Here is a 20952-nt window from a genome sequence, read left to right as displayed (position 1 = left end):
TGACAGTGCTACCAAGCGGCACGTACTCAGCAGTGATCTGCTCACTGATGCTCAGTTTGGGTTCTGCCAGGGCCACTCAGCTCCTGACCCATTACAACCTTCATCCAAACATGGAGAAAAGAGCTGAACTCCAGAGATGAGGTGAAAGTGACTGCCCTTGGCATCAAGGCAGCATTGGACCAAATGTGGCATCACCTCGTAAAACTGGAGTCAATGGGAATCGGAGGAAAGCTCCCCACTTGTTGGAGTCATACCTAGCACAAAGGAAGACGGTTGTGGTTGTTGGAGGTCAATGATTTGAGTCCCAGGACATCACTGCTGTAGTTCCTCAGGGTAGTGTCCTAAGCCCAACCATCTTCTGCTGCTTCACCAATGACCTTCCCTCCACCATAAGGTCAGAAGTGGGGATGTTCATGAATGATTGCACAATGTTCAGCACCATTTGCGACTCCCCAGAAATGGAAGTAGTCCGTGACCATATGACGTAAGATCTAGGCAATATTCAGGCTTGGGCTGATAAATGGCAAGTAATATTCATGCCACACAAGTGCCAAACAATGATCAGCTTCAACAAGCGAGAAGCTAACCATCACCCCTTGACATGCAATAGCATTACCATCACTGAGTCCCCCATTATCAACATCCTGGGGGTTAACGTTGACCACAGTTTGAACTGTCCAGCCATATAAATACTGTGGCTACAAGAACAGGTTAGAGACTGGGAATTCTGTAGAGAGTAACTCACCTCCTGACTCCCCAAAGCCTGTCCATCTACAAGGCACAAGTCAGGAGTGTGATGGAATATTCTCCACTTGCCTGGATGAGTGCAATACCAACAACAATCAAGAAGCTTGACACCATCCATGACAAAGCAACCCGCTTGACTGATGCCCTTCAACCTTCACTCCCTCCACCACTGATGCACAATGGCAGCAGTGCGTACCACCTACAAGATGCACTGCAGCAACTTGCCAAGACTCCTTCAACAGTACCTTCTAAACCCAGGACCTCTATCACCTAGAAGGACAAGAGCAGCAGGTGCATGGGAACACCACCACCTGCAAGTTCTCCTCCAAGTCACCCACCATCCTGACTTTGAACTATATCACCATTCCTTCACTGTTGCTGCTTCAAAATGTTTGAACTCCCTTCCTAATAGAACTGTGGATGTACCTGGACATGGACTGCAGCAGTTCAAGAAGGCAGCTCACCCACCACCAATCTCAAGGGCAATTAGGGATGGGCAATAAATACTGGCCTAGCCAGCAATGCCCACTTTCCATGAACCACATCCCATGAATAGAAAAAATATAGAGATGTACACAATCTTCAGAATAGAAATGGAATGCTGGCTTCATCCATTTATACAAACTAAATATTCTTTTTGTAAATTAATTGGTTTCCTCTAAATGTTCTGTGCAGTTTTAATGATACCCATTAAAGGACTGCTTTGATTTTTGTTAAAAAAAACCTGAAGTAGTTGAAAAACTGCTTGTTTTCCCTTCTCTGGATTGCAAAATGGGACTCTGTGGAGCTAAGAGCCATTTATGCCTCAATCAAGCAATTTTGATAAAGGCTTTAGGATTTGGAAAACCAATTACATTGGGGCAGTTTAAATAGTGAGACTTTGGGCAGTTTGAACACCGAGACTTCAAGACAGTTTTTTTTAATAGAGAAAAACTTAATTAATTTTCTACTTGGCTTAAATTTAGGGTAAGATTATTTTGACTAAAGGTAGGCAGGGGAGCTCTGTCCCATGTGTTGCAAGACCTGCAGAATGTGGGAAGTCTTAGATGCTCCTGGCAGTCAGGATGACCACATCTGCAGGAAGTGCCACTGGTTTGGCCAGCTTGTACACCGGTTTTGGAGCTTGGGCATTGATCGGAGGCATAGCAGTGCATCCCCGAGGTTGGGTTACGTGGGCAGCACAATTTTAGATGTAGTCACCCTGCAGCTTAAGGAAGTGCAGTCAGAGAAGGAATGGGTGACCATCAGTCAGAAGAAGTGAGCAGGCAGATGGTCAGGAAAGCCCCAGAAGTGCATCGCACTCAAGAACAGTTTTTCTGAGTTGGGAAATGGTGAAAGTGATGGTGTAAAAAAGGTGGTGTTGCAATATTGATCAAGGAGTCAAGTACGACAATAAGGAGGAACGATATCTTAGAAGGTTCCTGAAATTAGGTCATATGAGTAGAACAAACACAAAAATGGAGGCAATCACACTACTGGGAGTGTACTATAGTCCCCAAACAGTCAGGGAGAGATAGAAGAGCAGATATGTCGGCAAATCTCAGATGTGTAAAAATAATAGGGTAATAATAGTAGGGGATTTCAACTTCCCCAAAACTAACTGGGATTGACAAAGGATGAAAGGCTTAGAGGGGGCGGAATTCTTAAAATGTATCCAGGAGAGCTTTTTAAGCTGGCACGTAGAAAGTCCGACAAGAGAGAGGGTGGTGCTGGACCTAATTTTAGGGAACAAAGCTGGGGAAGTGATAAAAGTGGGGGAGCATTTCAGAGATAGTGATCATAACTCAGTAAGGTTTAAGCTAGTTATGGAAAAGGACAAAGATGTACCAAAAATAAAGGTTCTGAATTGGGGGAAGGCTCATTTTAATATGATAAGACAGGATCTAGCCAAAGTGGACTGGGAGCAGTTACTTGTAGGAGAATCTACATCAAAGCAATGGGAGTCATTCAAAAAGGAAATAGTGAGAGTGCAGGGCCAACATGCCCTCGTAAAGGTGAACGGTGGGACTAACAAGTCCAGAGAACCCCGGAAATCGAGGAACATACAGGATTGGATAAGGGGGAAAAAAGGGAAGCTTATGGTCGATACCGAGGACTGAAAGCAGCAGAAGCCCTAGAGGAGTATAGAAAGTGCAGGGGATTACTTAAAAAAGAAATCAGGTGAGTGAAGGGGGGGCTGGGGGGGGCATGAAAAAACATGGCAGGTAAAATAAAGGAAAATCCAAATGTGTTTTATAAGTATATTAGGGGCAAGAGGGTAACCAGGGAAAGGGAAGGGCCCATGAGGGACCAAAATGGCAATCCATGTGGGGAGCCAAAAGTAGGTGAGGTTTCAAATGAGTGCTTTGCCTCTGCATTCACTATAGAGAAGGACGATGTAAGTCTAGAAATCAGGGAGGGGACTATGATATACTTGAACAAACTAGCATTCAGAGGGAGGCGCTATTAGTGGTTTTAGCAGGCTTAAAAGTTGATAAATCCCCAGGCCCATGTGACATGTATCCCAGGCTGCTGTGGGAGGCAAGGGAGGAGATTGCAGGGGCTCTGGCACTAATTTTCAAATCCTCTCTGGCCACAGGAGAGGTGCTAGAGGACAGGAAGACAACTAATGTGGTATCATTATTCAAGAAGGGTGGTAGGGATAAACCAGGGAACTATCGGCCAGTGAGTCGAACATCAGTGGTAGGGAAACATTTGGAAAAAAATTCTGAGGGACAGAAATAATCTCCACTTGGAGAGGCAAGGATTAATCAAGGATAATCAGAATGGTTTTGTCAGGGGGAAGATCATGTCTGACAAATTTGATTGAATTTTTTGAGTTGACTAGGTGTGCAGATGAGGGTAGTGCAGCTGATATTGTCTACATGGACTTCAGTAAGGCTTTTGACAAGGTCTTACATGGGAGACATGGGACATGGGATATGGATGTGAAGGGTCCAATAATCTATATTTTTTTCATCCAGAGAGTTCAAGTTTTCTTCCTCTCCCCCTTTGGGGAATTGTGTCTATGTTCTACCCAAACTATTTCCTCTTTGAAGGCCTCCCATTACTCAATTCCTGGTTTGACTCCTAACTTTTAATTCCAATCCAAAATTAGCTTAGTGGCAGGAGGCAGAGGGTGATGGTTGAAGGTTGTTCTTGTAACTGGAAGCCTGTGTCCATTTGGATACTGCAGGGTTCAGTGTTGGGTCTCTTGCTGTTTGTACTGTACATTAATGATCTAGACATGAATATAGAAGGTATGATCAGAATGTTCGTAGATGACACGAAAATTGGTGGTGTGGTAAATAGCAAGGAGGAAAGCCTTAAACTACAGGATGATACAGACAGGCTGGTCAGATGGGCAGAACAGTGGCAAATGGAATTTAATCTTGGAAAGTGTGAGGTGATGCATTTTGGGAGGGCTAACAAGGTAAGGGAGTACACAATAAATGGTAAGACCCTAGGAAGTACAGAGGATCAGAAGGACCTTGGTGTGCACGTCCACAGATCCATGAAGGCAGGACAAGTAGATAAGGCATATGGGATACTTGCCCTTATTACTCAAGACATTGAATACAAGAGCAAGGAGGTTATGATAGAGCTGTATAAAAAGTTAGTTAGGCCACATCTGGTGTACAGTGTGCAGTTCTGGTCACCACACTATAAGAAGGATGCGATTGCACTAGAGAAGTGTACAGAGGAGATTCACCAGGATGTTGCTTGGGCTGGAGCGTTTCAGCTATGAAGAGAGATTGGATAGGCTGGAGTTGTTTTCCTTGGAGCAGAGAAGACTGAGGGGGCACCTGATAGAGGTATACAAAATTATGAGGGGCATAGATAGAAAGAAACTTTTCCCTTTAGTGAAGGGGTCAATGACCAGGGAGATGATTTAAGGTAAGGGGCAGGAGGTTTAGGGGGCAATTTGAGGAAAAATATTTTCACCCAGAGGGTGGGGGGGAGGGGTGGTATCTGGAACACACTGCCTGAGGGGGTGGTAGAGGCAGGAACCCTCACAATATTTAACAAGTATTTAGATGAACATTTGAAGCGCCATAGCATAGAAGGTCAAGGGCTGGAAAATTGGATTAAATAGGAGCTTGATGACCAGCGAAGACGCGATGGGCCAAAGGGCCTCTTACCGTGTTGTAAACTCTATAACACTATGAGTAGAGTTTAAGGAGCGTGAATACCATTGATTCTCTTACCCCAGCCTTGTTAAGGGAAACAGCCAATTCGGTGCTGGGTTGAGCACCATGCGAGATTCTTATGGAGCGTCCGATTGGCTGGGTCCCGTGCAGCTAGCGCTGCTGTCTAATCGGCAGAAAACGCTGGATAGGCCGCGGCTCCATAGGCCCTGCACACCAGAACCCGGCTTCCCAAACAGTTTGAAAGGAGGGCAGGGAAGGAAGCCGCGGCCGCGGCTCCCACTTGTCCTCTCCATACACTGAACTGAGTGTTCTTACCAATCGGGGTTCTAGCAGCAGATACAATGACCACATCCTCCTTCTGACTCATGTTGCGAGCAATGGATACGAGTGTTCGGGGAGGAGCCAGACAGCGGCGACACAAAACTGCTCGGGGGGCGGGCTACTGCGCTCCTCCCAAATTCAGTCCACAGATGTTTTTTAAGTAGAGGGAAAACGTTTCTTATTTTCGTTACTTTGTTATGTTCAACATTCTTTTCGAAATGAATGTGGATTCTTCGTGCAACCTTTGGACATTATAATCTAGTATGGAAGTATTTCATAATCGAATTGCATTAATAAAATGCTAACAGCGCAGAATGCCATTCGGCCCTATCTATGCCGACTCTCAACAAGAGCAAATCATCTAGCATCAACCCACGCTCTTTCCTGGTAGCCTTACATTTTTTCCCTTTTCAGATAATTAGCCTTTTGAAGGCCACGATCGCATCTGGCTAAATCACACGCTCAGGCAGTGCATTCCAGATCCGAAACACTTGTTGTGTAACATAGTTTTTCCTTATACCACTCCTGCTTCTTTTGCCAGTGGCCTTAAATCAGTATCCTCTGATTCTCAATCATCCCGCCAACAGAAACAGTTGCTCCCCCACCTTCTGGCCAGGCCCCTTATGGTTTTGAACACTGCTATCAATTCCAATTTATTTTAGTTAGTATTTACAGATGAGATTAGGTTCCTATCTGATTCAAGATTTCTTTAACTCTGCTAATTAAGAAACACCACTCTGAGGACCAATGTATAATCTAGATTTAAAGTACTGTGTCATAAGTGTCATATTTAACATTAACAGGCAAATAAACAGTTGGGTTGATATGGATGTGAAGGGTCCAATAATCTTGTATTTTTTTCATCCAGGGAGTTCAAGTTTTCTTCCTCTCCCCCTTTGGGGAATTGTGTCTATGTTCTACCCAAACTATCTCCTCTTTGAAGGCCTCCCATTTTTCAATTCCTGGTTTGACTCCTAACTTTTAATTCCAATCCACCTGGGACAGTTATATAAATTAATTCTTAAATGGAGTTCTGTTGAAAGAAAGCTTGGATGCCTGACAATTTCACTGTTGGGAGAAGTAAACAGACAGACCCACCAGCTTGACAATTTCATTTCCTACACAGCCATGGCTATTGGGCTGTCACTTAATTTACTGTGGCCTCTCAACCTATCGGAACTGTAACAAGTTCAGGAGACAAGAAAAAAAGTCAGGAATGTTGGAAAGGCAGCTGGACACTGAAAATAGATATTAGAAAAAGGAAGAAATTGTAGTAACTCTTTCGAGTTAAAACCAATTAAACCAAATTAACAAAATTGGGATAAATCAGGCACAGCCCCTAATTCAGGTTAGCTGTAAAACCAAGAACAAAGGTTAAAGGAAACCTACAAACTTTAAATCAAAATGTGATTAAAGGGGTCAACAAAACACAAGAAATTGTAGTAATAGAACACCTTATAACACCCTCAGAACAATTCAGTCAATTACTTTCACAAGTTCAGAGACTGTTGTTACGTAGATAAATGCAGCAGACAATTTGTACACATGCTACACAGCAAATGAAATAAATCATCTATGTTTGGTGATATTACTTCATGGAAGAATGTTGGCCATGAAATCAAGAGAGAAATCCTTATTCTCCAGGTAACACCTTGGTATCTTCATTGTCTTCCCGAATGGGAGTTGGGTTTAACATCTCATTCAACAATACAACACTCCCTCAGACTGAAATATTAGCCTAAATTATATGCTGGAAATAACTTGAAGCTGCAATCTTCTGATTTAACAAGCTAGTAACTAAATACTAGAAAAACTGGGCAAGTTCAGTACCTGAGGGCTGAGCTTCAATGAGCTGAATGGCCTATTTTCATCTTTAACTCCCAGGATTTCTCTTATTTTTGTATTTTTTGGGGTTACTTACCAACATTGGTGGTTGAGTTCTTATTTTAGCAATTCTTTTAAACCATCAAAATAGGGCCATTTAGTAGGACAACACAAAAGAAAGCCATTCAGCCCAATGAGTCCACACCAACTTTCTCAAGAACTATCTAGTTAGTGCCCTCACTTTTCCCCACAAAATCCCTGCAATTTTTTTTATCCTTCAAGTTTTCTATTCAATTCCCTTTTAAAAGCTAGTAGTCAATCTGTCCACGACCTCATTAAACAGTGCATTAAAAAACTTATTGCTTTAAGGAGTTAAACAGGGACTTCTACTAGTAAAACCAAAGGTCAGCAGAATTCTTCAGGTGAACCTTGTACAGCAAAGGGCCAATATTAGCAGTACTCTCCAGGCAAACCCTAGGGATCACAAGGGATTAACTGGACAGGAGACAGAAGGGGGGGAATGAGGATAAACAGATGAAGTAAAGACAAACAGTTCCAGGGATGAAGCCAGGCTAGAATGAGATAAAGAGACCCTGCTTTGGTAAGTAAAAGATACGTACCTGGGGCTGGAGACATCTGATTATGTACTGACAAAATTGGAATTTAAATAACGCAATGTGTACGTGACTGGTTGTGTATATATTTAAAAAATGGTTTTCTTGTAATAGGTAGAGTTCTGCTAGTCTAAGGCAGACTCTCGCTGTGTTTGCTTCAATAAAATGATCGTTAACCTGTATCTGAGTCTCCTGTGGTCGATTCTTAAAAGGCATCACAACATCAGGTGTTGTTGGCAGAATATTTGTCTCGAACCATTGGAGCGGTGCTGCAAATCGAGTGAGTATAGTTTATTTGCCATCCATAGTTAGTGCAGCAAGCTGACCCGAGAACAGTCTGGTCGAGTATCAAGGAATCTAAAGGAGAACTCAGTACAGGAAGTGCTAGTGACCTGTTTTCTCAGCAAAGGGCCAAATCTGCGCTGGCGGTATCCGCGCAGGGACAGAAAGGTAGCCAAATCTGCGCTGGCGGCATCCGCGCAGGGACAGAAAGGCAGCCAAATCAGCGCTGGCGGTATCGGCGCAGGGGTAGAAAGGTAGCCAAATCAGCGTTGGCGGTATCGGCGCAGGGGTAGAAAGGTAGCCAAATCAGCGCTGGCGGTATCAGCGCAGGGGCAGAAAGGTAGCCAAATCAGCGCTGGTGGTATCTGCGCAGGGGCAGAAAGGTAGCCAAATCAGCGCTGGCGGTATCCACGCAGGGACAGAAAGGTAGCCAAATCAGCGCTGGCGGTATCGGCGCAGGGGCAGAAAGGTAACCAAATCCGCGCTGGCGGTATCCGCGCAGGGACAGAAAGGTAGCCAAATCCGCACTGGTGGTATCCGCGCAGGGACAGAAAGGTAGCCAAATCAGCGCTGGCGGTATCCACGCAGGGACAGAAAGGCAGCCAAATCAGCGCTGGCGGTATCCACGCAGGGACAGAAAGGTAGCCAAATCAGCGCTGGCGGTATCGGCGCAGGGGCAGAAAGGTAACCAAATCCGCGCTGGCGGTATCCGCGCAGGGACAGAAAGGTAGCCAAATCCGCACTGGTGGTATCCGCGCAGGGACAGAAAAGTAGCCAAATCCGTGCTGGCGGCATCCGCGCAGAGGCAGAAAGGTAGCCAAATCAGCGCTGGCGGTATCCGCGCAGGGACAGAAAGGTAGCCAAATCCGCGCTGGGACAGAAAGGTAGCCAAATCAGCGCTGGCGGTATCCGCGCAGGGGCAGAAAAGCAGCCAAATCAGCGCTGGCGGTATCCGCGCAGGGGCAGAAAGGTAGCCAAATCAGCGTTGGCGGTATCAGTGCAGGGGCAGAAAGGTAGCCAAATCAGCGCTGGCGGTATTGGCGCAGGGGCAGAAAGGTAGCCAAATCAGCGCTGGCGGTATCGGCGCAGGGGTAGAAAGGTAGCCAAATCAGCGCTGGCGGTATCGGCGCAGGGACAGAAAGGTAGCCAAATCAGCGCTGGCGGTATCGGCGCAGGGGCAGAAAGGTAGCCAAATCAGCGCTGGTGGTATCGGCGCAGGCGCAAAAAGGTAGCCAAATCAGCGCTGGCGGTATCGCTGCAGGGACAGAAAGGCAGCCAAATCAGCGCTGGAGGTATCGGCGCAGCGACAGAAAGGTAGCCAAATCAGCGCTGGCGGTATCTGCGCAGGGACAGAAAGGTAGCCAAATCAGCGCTGGCGGTCTCTGCGCAGGAACAGAAAGGTAGCCAAATCAGCGCTGGCGGTATCTGCGCAGGGACAGAAAAGTAGCCAAATCAGCGCTGGCGGTATCCGCGCAGGGACAGAAAGGTAGCTAAATCCGTGCTGGCGGTATCCACGCTGGGGCAGAAAGGTAGCCAAATCCGCGCTGGCGGTATCCGCGCAGGGACAGAAAGGTAGCCAAATCAGCGCTGGCGATATCCGCACAGTGGTAGAAAGGTAGCCAAATCCGCGCTGGCAGTATCCGCGCAGGGACAGAAAGGTAGCCAAATCCGCGCTGGCGGTATCCACGCAGGGACAGAAAGGTAGCCAAATCTGCGCTGGCGGTATCCACGCAGGGACAGAAAGGTAGCCAAATCCGCGCTGGCGTTATCCGCGCAGGGACAGAAAGGTAGCCAAATCCACGCTGGCGGTATCCGCGAAGGGGCAAAAAGGTAGCCAAATCCGCGCTGGCGGTATCTGTGCGGGGCAGAAAGGTAGCCAAATCAGCGCTGGCGGTATCCGCGCAGGGACAGAAAGGTAGCCAAATCAGCGCTGGCGGTATACGCGCAGGGACAGAAAGGTAGCCAAATCAGCGCTGGCGGTATCCGCGCAGGGGCAGAATGGTAACCAAATTTGTGCTGGTGGTACTCACATAGGGTCTGTAATAGAAGATTGCGCCAGTGACATCCGTGCGGAGTACGAATAAATAAATAAAATACAATCAGTGAAAGAGGAGGAGAAAGAGAGCACCACAGACCTTGATTGGGGGTCGGAGGGCTCCATCACGAGGTTTATAGTGGAACAAGTCAAAAATGATTAAGAAAATGCAGAAGGACAGATGGAACCCACTGGGACGCAAGGAACAAAAATGCTGGTGAGTAAGTCAGAAGGAGGATAAGGAACAAAAGGGAATAATGATCACCACTACTCTGTACTTGTAATTGTGTAGATGAGTTAATGTCAATATCCAACGAAGTAATAAAGGAAGAAACCGCAAGTCAGTGGCTGCAATAGGCGTTAATACCGACGAGGATGAAGGGGAGGTTAATTGGGGGAACTTAGAGGAGGAAGCAGCTGAGTATGGGGAGAGGACAGGTCAACTGCCCACTGCACCACAGTGCGAGAAGGCACTAATTACCCCCACTGCTCCCATGACTGCATCATCACTCAGTGAAAAATAGCTAGGCTATTGTGAAATCCTTGTGGCAGATGGATCCATGTATACTGCCGGTGTGCCATCGTGAAAGCAAACTTATCTGAGATACCTCATCTAGCAAAATAGCCAAAGCCCATTCGCAATGTCTAATACTGAAAAGATCACTTGACCCTAAACTGTTAAATATAGTAAATATGCTGGCTGCTATTGGGTTTTCCCTGGGCATTACCTCGTTTAGAGCTGTATAGTCAATGGTCAGTTGATAGGTCCCATCTGGTTTCCGAACGGGCCCAAATGGGGGAGTTAGTTGTGAACTGTGCCAGCCCAACTATTCCGCCCTGCTCAAGATTCTGTATTATACCCCACACCGTGTCTCGTTTAATGGGATACTGCTTCCTCAGAGCGTGTTTTGGCCCTGGAAGATGGATTGGCGTCATATTAACCCTCCCCGCAGTTGTAGATACATGGATAGGTTCCCCTGTACTAAATGGGCTGTTGTCAATGAAGAAAGATGGATCTTGGGCAGGGGTAAATTAACAGGGGGCCTTTCAGTCCAAGTAATGGAGTTGGTACTGTTAAGAGGCGTTGCATATGGCAGAGGGGAAAAGAGCTAATACTAAAACTGATAGGAGATATGCCTTTGGGGTAGTGCACAATTATATGGTTGCTTGGAGCAGAGGGGATATGTTACATCAGGAGGAAGACACATACAACATGAAGCAATAGTTAGAAACTAGTGGAGGCTGTGAAGCTACCACTAGAGGCTGCAGACCCCATTGAATTGGACAACCAACAGGTGGATGAAGCAGCTAAGGAGGCTGCGGCATCCGGTTTGGGGTACCAGGTGGCTACAGCAGCAATTGGACCCAAGGAATTGAATATGGCTGATTTACACAGAGACATTGAGGGAGGAGAGAGAAATCAGTGAGAAAGACAGGGGAAAAGGCACAGATGGAATTTGGCGAAAGGAAGGAATGGTAGTAGCGCCCCTCTGTGTACAACAGAATCTCATGAAAATATACCATGGAATCGCCCACCTGGGAGATAAGCTATGTTAGAAGGATGGGCAGGTGCTGGTGGTGGCTGGGAATGGGAAGTACCCAGTGTGGGAGATATGGTAATAGTCAGGGTCACACCCAATAAGCCAGGATTTGCACCTAGGTGGGCAGGACCATACGAGGTTATTATGACCTTTGATACGTGTGCCTGTGTGGACATTAGAGGAAAGGGGTGCTGGAAACACTGGTCACAGCTGAAGCATTTTGCAAATTAATTTTGTCTTAAAGAACTAATCTTGACCGGCCAGTGACGACCGGGATTATTTATTTAATTTACAGAATGTTAACCGCCACACCAATACTGGTGGGACTGGTAATCCTTGTAGAGGGAATGGGGAATACCACCCAACAAACACCACAGGCGGGCCTATGGTATAGCACAAGCAGTGCAGAGTGCAACACCCAACATGGGACACTGAACATAACAATAGGAGAGCAAGTAACCTTGCATTGCAGAATGGATATACTTAAGTTCGGACGCAGAAGCAGTATCAAATTGACACACATGGACGGTTGGTGGGAACTCTTTGGGGAGACCGGTTTGTTAAATTCCTGAATCTAACTAATGTATGTTTGTGAGAAAGCAAGTCACATAGATGTGGCATGCCTGATCAGTGCATGCCCAGCTTTTTTACTTATTCTCCCCCCAAGGATCAGGGATGGGACACTTGTGGTCCGAATGACAACAACAGATGAATGTGGGCACAAGACAATAATAGGTGATGTGGGGAGTATACCCTAAGGAAATGATCATTACAACTGCTTCTCCACTTTTCACGACAACAGAACAATTGGTCGCAGATGCATTTAAAACCTTAGAAACCACACCAACTGACTCACCTTAAAAGGACTTATGCTGATTAATGAAAAGAAGATCAGGTATGAACAATAGGAAGGTGACACACAGTAGTAAAATGGACTGAAGCATGGCAAATGTTTATAATATGGAGGTGTGTGGAGTAGTGCACTTTGTGAGGACTTTCATGGAAAGAAGGTATGCAGTTATCACGGTTGCATCATATACCTGTGAATGTATGAAGACAAACATTTTTATTTTGTTTTTAAAAAGAACAGCATGGCATATTCTGGACATCACATGACTGTAAAGCACCTTGACTCAAGGTGGAGTCCAGGGAGTCAAGTGACTTGTAATTTCTGCACAGACAAGAATTAACTCAAACAAAAATACCTGGAAAAACTCAGCAGGTCTGACAGCATCTGCAGAGAGGGATACAGTTAACGTTTCGAGTCCGAATGACTCATCAGAAATAAGAAATATCGAAATGAGGTGGAATATAAGCTGGTTGAAGGGGGGTGGGACAGGTAGAGCTGTGTAGAGGGCCAGCCTTTCACTTGCATTTCCCTCAATTTAGTCTACTGCATTCGCTGCTCCCAATGCGGTCTCTACATTGGGGAGATCAAACGCAGACTGGATGACCGCTTTGTGGAACACTTTCTGTCTGTCCGCAAGCATGACCCAGACCTCCCTGTCACTTGCCATTTCAACACACCACCCTGCTCTCATGCCCACATGTCCATCCTTGGCCTGCTGCATTGTTCCAGTGCAGCTCAACGCAAACTGGAGGAACAGCACCTCATCTTCCAACAAGGCACTCTACAGCCTTCTGGACTTAATATTGAGTTCAACAACTTTAGATCTTGAACTCTCTCCTCCATCCCCACTCCCTTTCCAATCCTCTCCCACCCTTTTCCAATTTATAATTTTTTAATATATTTTTTTTTATTTGCCCACCTATTTCCATTATTTTTAAATGTATTTCCATCCATTGTTTTATTTTTACCTTTTAGCCTATTTCAATCCCTTCCCCCCACCCCACCCCCAATAGGGCTATCTTGCTCGTCCTGCTTTCTACTTTTAATGTCATCATTAGCACATTCCTCAGCTAATATCACCACCGTCAACACCTCTTTGTCCTTTTGTCTATGGCATCTTTGGAAATCTCTTCTTTGCCTCCAGCTATCACTAGCCCTCTACCCAGCTCCACCTGTCCCACCCCGCTTCAACCAGTTTATATTCCATCTTATTTCTATATTTCTTAGTTCTGATGAAGAGTCATTCAAATTCGAAACGTTAACAGTATTCCTCTCCGCAGATGCTGTCAGACCTGCTGAGTTTTTCCAAGTATTTTTGTTTTTGTTTCGGATTTCCAGCATCCGTAGTATTTCCGCCTGTCTCTTTCACCCTGTTCACCTTCATTGCTTTCCATTTCTCTCCTGGTGTTTGACAAGGTGTTTACTAAAACTCGCTTTCACAGCCATTTCCTTCCTCAGTGACTGTCTCCGTCTCTGACTTACCCCACGTGGATTCCAACTTAAGTTGCATCCCTCATGTTTCAAACCCACCCAGGATTATAGGTATCTCTGGGACATACAACGCTCTTTGGACTGCTGTTCTCGTTGGATCCTGAGATCCACACTCAGTGCCATGTGTCGCCATATGAATACACTCGACCTCTCCCTCCAGCAGCACCGACGCACCCTAAGCTGTTCTTGCCCCCAGTTTCATTTTATTCTTCGTCTCATCCGACGCCTCAACAAGAAACTTTGTCTCTTTCTTTCAGGTGCAAAGGAACGCCAGCTCCAACAACTCATCGACACCCCTGCCTGTCCCTCTGTCCCCATCCCGTCTTCCAATCCTAGCCCCAGCCATGTATTCACCATTCCCCCTGACCTTCCCCCTCTGATGCTGATGTTTCATACCATTAATTAATGAATTTCGGGCTTGGCACGATGCTGAACTCTTCTGTTGCCTTCGTCTCCGTGCTCCCTTCTTTGGGCAGGAGTCCTCTCCCTGTTCAACGGGTCCTTTTAGCCACCTCCAATATTCTCCTTCCACCTAGCTCCCTCCCTCTGGATTCTTACCTGCTCTTGATCTTTTCAATGAGAACTGTCGGCGTGACATCAGTCGTCTCAATTTCTCTGCTCCTCTCACCCATTCTAACCTGTCTCTTTCTGAACTTGCAGCACTCCGTTCTCTCAGGTCCAACCCTGACATTGTCACCAAACCTGCTGACAAGGGTGGTGCTGTTGTTGTCTGGCGCACTGACCTCTACCTCGCAGAGGCTGAGCGTCAACTCGCAGATACTTCCTCCTACCTCCCCCTGGACCATGACTCCACCACTGAACATGAAGCCATTGTTTCTAGGACTGTCACTAACCTCATCTCCTCTGGAGATCTTCCCTCCAGAGCTTCCAACCTCTGTCTCCCAACCTCGGACGGCCCACTTCTACCTCCTACCCAAAATCCACGAACAGGACTGTCCCAGCAGACCGATCGTGTCAGCCTGTTCCTGCCCCACGGAACTTATTTCTTGCTATCTTGACTCCATTCTCTCTCCCTTCGTCCAGTCCCTTCCCATCTACATCCACGATTCCTCTGACACCCCACAGAATATCAACAATTTCCAGTTCCCTGACCCCAACCACTCCAATCCCTCTACACCTCCATCCCCCACCGGGATGGTCTGAGGGCTTTCTGCTTCTTCCTCGAACAATCCCTAACCACCACTACTCTCCTCCGTCTGGCTGAACTTGTTCTCTCACTGAACAATTTCTCCTTAAACTCTTCTCACTTCCTCCAAATAAAATGTGGCTATGGGTACCTGCATGGGCCCCAGTTATACCTGTCTCTTTATGGGGTATGTGGAACATCCCTTGTTCCAGTCCTACTCAGGCCCCCTCCCACAACTCTTTCTCCGGTACATCGATGACTGCTTCGGTGCTGCTTCATGCTCTCACCTGGACCTGGAAAAATGTATTAATTTTGTTTCCAATTTCCACCCCTCCATCATTTTCACATGGTCCATCTCTGACACTTCCCTTCCCTTCCTTTACTTCTCTGTCTCAATTTCTGGTGATAGACTGTCCACCAACCTTCATTACAAGCCTTACAGACTCCCACAGCTACCTTGACTACAGCTCCTCACACACCGCTTCCTGTAAGGACTCCATCCCATTCTCTCAGTTCCTTCACCTCCATCGCATCTGTTCTGATGTTGCCGCTTTCAAAAACAGTTCCTCTGACATGTCCTCCTTCTTCTGTAACCGAGGTTTTCCATCTACTGTGGTTGACAGGGCCCTCAACCGTGTTCAGCTCATCTCCCGCGCATCTGCCCTCACACCTTCCTCTCCCTCCCAGAACCATGATAGGATCCCCCTTGTCCTCACTTATCACCCCACCAGCCTCCGCGTTCAAAGGATCATCCTCCGTCATTTCTGCCAATTCCAGCATGATGCCACCACCAAACACATCTTGCCTTCACCCACCCTGGCGGCATTCCGCAGGGATCGTTCCTTCTGGGACGCCCTGGTCCACTCCTCCATCACCCCCTACACCTCAACCCCCTCCCATGGCACCTTCCCATGCATCCGCAGAAGGTGCAACACCTGCCCCTTTACTTCCCCCCTCCTCATTGTCCAAGGGACTAAATGCTCCTTTCAAGTGAAGCAGCATTTCACTTGCACTTCCCTCAATTTAGTCTACTGTATTCGCTGCTCCCAATGCGGTCTCCTCTACATTGGAGAGACCAAACGCAGACTGGGTGACCGCTTTGCAGAACACCTTCGGTCTGTCCGCAAGCATGACCCAGACCTCCCTGTCGCTTGCCATTCAACACACCACCCTGTTCTCATGCCCACACGTCCGTCCTTGGCCTGCTGTAACGTTCCAGTGAAGCTCAACGCAAACTGGAGGAACAGCACCTCAACTTCCGACTAGGCACTTTACAGCTTTCTGGACTTAATATTGAGTTCAACAACTTTAGATCATGAACTCTCTCCTCCATCCCTACCCCCTTTCTGATCCCCCCCCTTTTCCAATAATTTATAATTTTTAATATATTTTTAAAAATATATATTTTTCCTTTCCCACCTATTTCCATTATTTTTAAATGTATTTCCATCCATTGTTTTATCTCTACCTTTTAGCCTATTTCGATCCCTTCCCCCCACCCCAACCCACTAGGGCCATCTTGCTTGTCCTGCTTTCTACCCTTAACGTCATCATTAGCACATTCCTTAGCTAATATCACCACCGTCAACACTACCTTGTCCTTTTGTCTATGACATCTTTGGCAATCTCTTTGCCTCCAGCTCTACCTGCCCCACCCCACTTCAACCAGTTTATATTCCACCTCATTTCTACTTTTCCTTAGTTCTGATGAAGAGTCATTCGGACTCGATACATTAACTGTATTCCTCTCCACAGATGCTGTCAGACCTGCTGAGTTTTTCCAGGTATTTTTGTTTTTGTTTCAGATTTTCAGCATCCGTAGTATTTTGCTTTTATCCAATAATTAACTCATGTCTCTGGAAAGTCATTAGAACGTAAAGGACCGCGGAGTATTGTCCCTTAAAGGCATTCTGGATGCAAAAGTCACATGAATTTACAGGTGCTATTGTCGAAGATTTACAGAAACTCATATATAAGGGTGGCTCTATACTCTGTGAACTCAGGTTGGACAGGTGGCGAGAAACCAGTTTATCGCAAGCAAGTATGAACAGCCACCATTCATTTCCCATTGTGACAATGTCTTCTGTTTAAAATCATTTGCATGGACAATAGCAGAATTGCTTTGTGGTCACATTAGCAAAAACCAGCTTGGGACAGCAAATCTTATTATTCCAAGGACAGGCCAGAGACAATTCAGTTTGTAGATTGTATCTAATCCACAATGGGCTGTAACTTCTGATGGAGTGGCAATTGAGTTGGATTGCCACTCCGCTTGAAATTACTTACCTGGAAATCTAGAAGATCCTATTGTGCCCGACTCTGATTCAGGCCTACTTTTGAGGGCAGCTCAGTTGCAATTAAGCCCTGCCCCCTTTTTTATGGCACTAACTGCCATAAACCAGGTAAGTTTAAAGGTCCAGCCTGGTTTAAAGGTTTTTGACAAGCTAGGGAAGGATTTGGAGGAGATTGGATTGGGCATTGGGAGGGGTTGAGGCGGGAGACGGGCCATGGTGGAGGGATTACCATGTAGCCCTCTTCCTCAACTGATGAATCACTGCTCCTCCATGTTGAACACTACTTGGAGGAAGCACAGCAAAGGCGCAGATTGTACTCTGTGTGGGGGACGTCACCAGGAGTAGCTTAGTAGCACCACTACTAACCGAGCTGAGTCCTAAATGACACAGCTGCTAGACTGGGTCTGCAGCAGGTGGTGAGGGAACCAACAAGAGGGAAAAACATACTTGACGTCATTCTCACCAACCTGCCTGCCGCAGACGCATTTGTCCATGATGGTATCCGTAGGAGTGACCACCGCACAATCGTTGTGTAAACAAAGTCCCGCCTTCACATTGAGGATACCCTCCAGCATGTTGTGTGGTACAATCACCGTGCTAAGTGAGGTAGATTTCAAACATATCTAGCAATCCTAGACTGGGCATCCATGAAGCGCTGTGGGCCATCAGCAGCAGCAGAATTGTACTTGAACACAATCTGTAACCTCACGGCCCAGCATATCCCCCACTCTATCTTTACCATCAAGCCAGGAGATCAACCCTGGTTCAATGAAGAGTGCAGGAGGACATGCTTGGAGCAGCATCAGGCATATCTAAAAATGAGGTGTGAACTTGGTGAAGCTACAACACAGGACTACTTGCATGCCAAACAACATCAGCAGTAAGTGATACGCAGGGCTAAGTGATCCCATAACCAACGGATCAGATCTAAGTTCTGCCGTCCTGCCACATCCAGTCATGAATGGTGGTGGACAATTAAACAACTCGCTGGAGGAGGTGGTTCCACCAATATCCCAATTCTCAATGATGGAGGAATCCAACACATCAGTGCAAAAAATAAGGCTGAAGCATTTGCGACAATCTTCAGCCAGAAGTGCGGAGTTAATGATCCATCTCGGCCTCCTCCGGAGGTCCACACATGCCGGTTTCAGCCAATTGGATTCACAACAAGTGATATCAAGAAACAGCTGAAGGACTGGATACTGCAAAGGCTATAGGCCCTGACAATATTCCGGCAACAGTGCTGAAGACTTTTGCTCCAGAACGTGCCGCACCCCTAGCTAAGCTGTTCCAGTACAGCTACAACACTGGCATCTACCCAGCTATGTGGAAAATTGCCCAGCTATGTCCTGTACATAAAAAGCAGGACAAATCCAACCCAGCCAATTATCACCATCAGTCCACCTCAATCATCAGTAAAGTAATGGAAGGGGTTGTCAACAGTGCTATCAAGTGGTATTTGCTTAGCAATAGCCTGCTCACTGACGCCCAGTTTAGGTTCCACCAGGGTCACTTAGCTCCTGAACTCATTATGGTCTTGGTTCAAACATGAACAAAAGAGCTGAACTCAAGGTGAGGCGAGAGTGACTGCCCTTGATATCAAGTCAGCATTTAACTAAGTGTGGCATCAAGGAGCTCTCGCAAAACTGGAGTCAATGGAATCGGGGGGGAAACTCTCCAATGGTTGGAGTCATATCTAGCACAAAAATAGATGGTTGTAGTTGTTGGAGGTCAGTCATCTCAGCTCCAGGACATTATTGCAGGAGTTCCTCAGGGTAGTGTCCTCGGCCCAACCATCTTCAGCTGCTTCATCAATGACCTTCCTTCCATCATAAGGTCAGAAGTGGGGACGTTCACTGATGATTGCACAATGTTCAACACCATTCGCGACTCCTCAGATATTGAAGCAGTCCATGTCCAAATGCAGCAAGACCTGGACAATATCCAGGCTTGGGCTGACAAGTGGCAAGTAACATTCTCACCACACAAGTGTCAGGCAATGACCATCTCCAATAAGAGACAATCCAACCATCGCCAGTTGACATTCAATGGCATTACCATCGCTGAATGCCCCACCAACAACATTCTGGGGGTTGCCATTGACCAGAAACTGAACTAGACTAGCCATATAAATACTGTGGCTACAAGAGCAGGTCAGGGCTAGGAATCGTGCAACGAGTAACTCACCTCCTGACTCCCCAAAGCCTGTCCACCATCTACAAGGCACAAGTCAGGAGTGTGATGGAATACTCCCCACTTGCCTGGATGCGTGCAGGTCCCACAACACTCAAGAAGCTTGACAATATCCAACACAAAGCAGCCTGCTTGATTGGCACCACATCCACAGACATTCACTCCCTCCACCACCGACACACAGTAGCAGCAGTGCGTACCATTTACAAGATGCACTGCAGGAATTCATCAAGGCTGCTTCGACAGCACCTTCCAAACCCACAACCACTACCATCTAGAAGGACAAGGGCAGCAGATGCATAGGAATACCACCATCTGGAAGTTCCCCTCCAAGTCACTCACCATCCTGACTTGGAAATATATCACTGTTCCTTCACTGTCGCTGGGTCAAAATCCTGGAACTCCCTTCCTAACAGCACTGTGGATGTACCTACATCACATGGACTGCAGCAGTTCAAGGTGGCAGCTCACCACCACCTTTTCTCAAAGGCAACCATGATGGGCAATAAATGCTGGCCCAGCCAGCGAACCCCACATCCCGTGAATTAATTGAAAAAAAATTTCAATGGGGGTAGGGAAATAATAGGAGTCTTGTGGATGGGCGAGTAGTCATGTGGGTAGTCAGGGTGTAGGGGGGGTGCCCTGGGAGTCTTGTGGGTGGGGTACTAGGCGGTGGGGAGTCCTATGTGGGGTGTAGTCCGGAGGGTGGGGGGGAGGGACAGAGTCCCCTGGGGGTTTGGTGGGTAGTGGGAATCCCGTGGGGACCGGTGTGGGCCTGTACAACAGTTACCCAGAAGAATTAAACCAATTTTCTAGCTTCTAACTTTTTTGGGTAACTGTTGATGTAACAGTAGGAACTATCTGAGGTTTGAGGTTTTTAAAATCGCATCTTCAGATCGTTCCTTGTGCAGGGCAATTGCCTATCGGAAGTCTGCTCATCCTGGGCAATTGCCGTGCAATTCTTACCTGGGAAGTTCCAGATGGTGAGGGTGGGCGGGGGGTGGGGGTCCCCAGTGCATCTTTGGGGTACATCCGTTGTACTGCCCTTGAGCTCAAAAGTTATAGAAGTTACAGCCCAAATTTTTTTGGTTCTGTCATCAGTCTACCACAAGTTCGTTATGTTCTTGCCTCCAGTTTTTACACCTGAAATACATCTAATTCTCTCAATGTTTGGTCTGTGTATAGGTTCAATAATTTTGCCAACAGTACACAACCTTGTTGTACTCCTCTCTCCACTTGAAATCATGCTTTTCTAGTCTGGCGCCCACGATTTGGTTCCAATATCGACTCTAGATAAATCTCTCATATTTACACAATTCAGCAACACATTAACAAATTTTGGTGATAAGCACAATTCAATACTTTTTCATACTTTACGAAGCATGTGTAAATATTGTTTACTTCTGGATACTTATAAAGATTGTTCTTAGGTTAAATATTCCCGCTCTTGTTGCTACTCCAGGTCTAAATCCAGACTGTGTTT

The 20952-nt window shown here is 46.6% G+C and overlaps 1 protein-coding gene across 2 annotated transcripts in view; it reads right to left on the bottom strand.

The window, feature by feature from the left end:
• The window catches only part of acat2 (acetyl-CoA acetyltransferase 2), a 96494-nt gene extending 91169 nt beyond the window's left edge, over positions 1 to 5325 (bottom strand). For both annotated transcript variants that reach the window (XM_041182790.1, XM_041182791.1), the window contains exon 1: positions 5193 to 5325. In XM_041182790.1, coding sequence (XP_041038724.1) covers positions 5193 to 5244 — 52 coding nt within the window. In that variant the 5' untranslated portion in view covers positions 5245 to 5325. The remainder of the gene's footprint in view (positions 1 to 5192) is intronic.
• Between the last annotated feature and the right edge of the window lie 15627 nt (positions 5326 to 20952).

Source organism: Carcharodon carcharias, chromosome 2 (assembly GCF_017639515.1).
Source record: "Carcharodon carcharias isolate sCarCar2 chromosome 2, sCarCar2.pri, whole genome shotgun sequence".
In the NCBI taxonomy this organism is placed as follows: domain Eukaryota; kingdom Metazoa; phylum Chordata; class Chondrichthyes; order Lamniformes; family Lamnidae; genus Carcharodon; species Carcharodon carcharias.
This window is presented reverse-complemented; position numbering and strand designations above follow the sequence as displayed.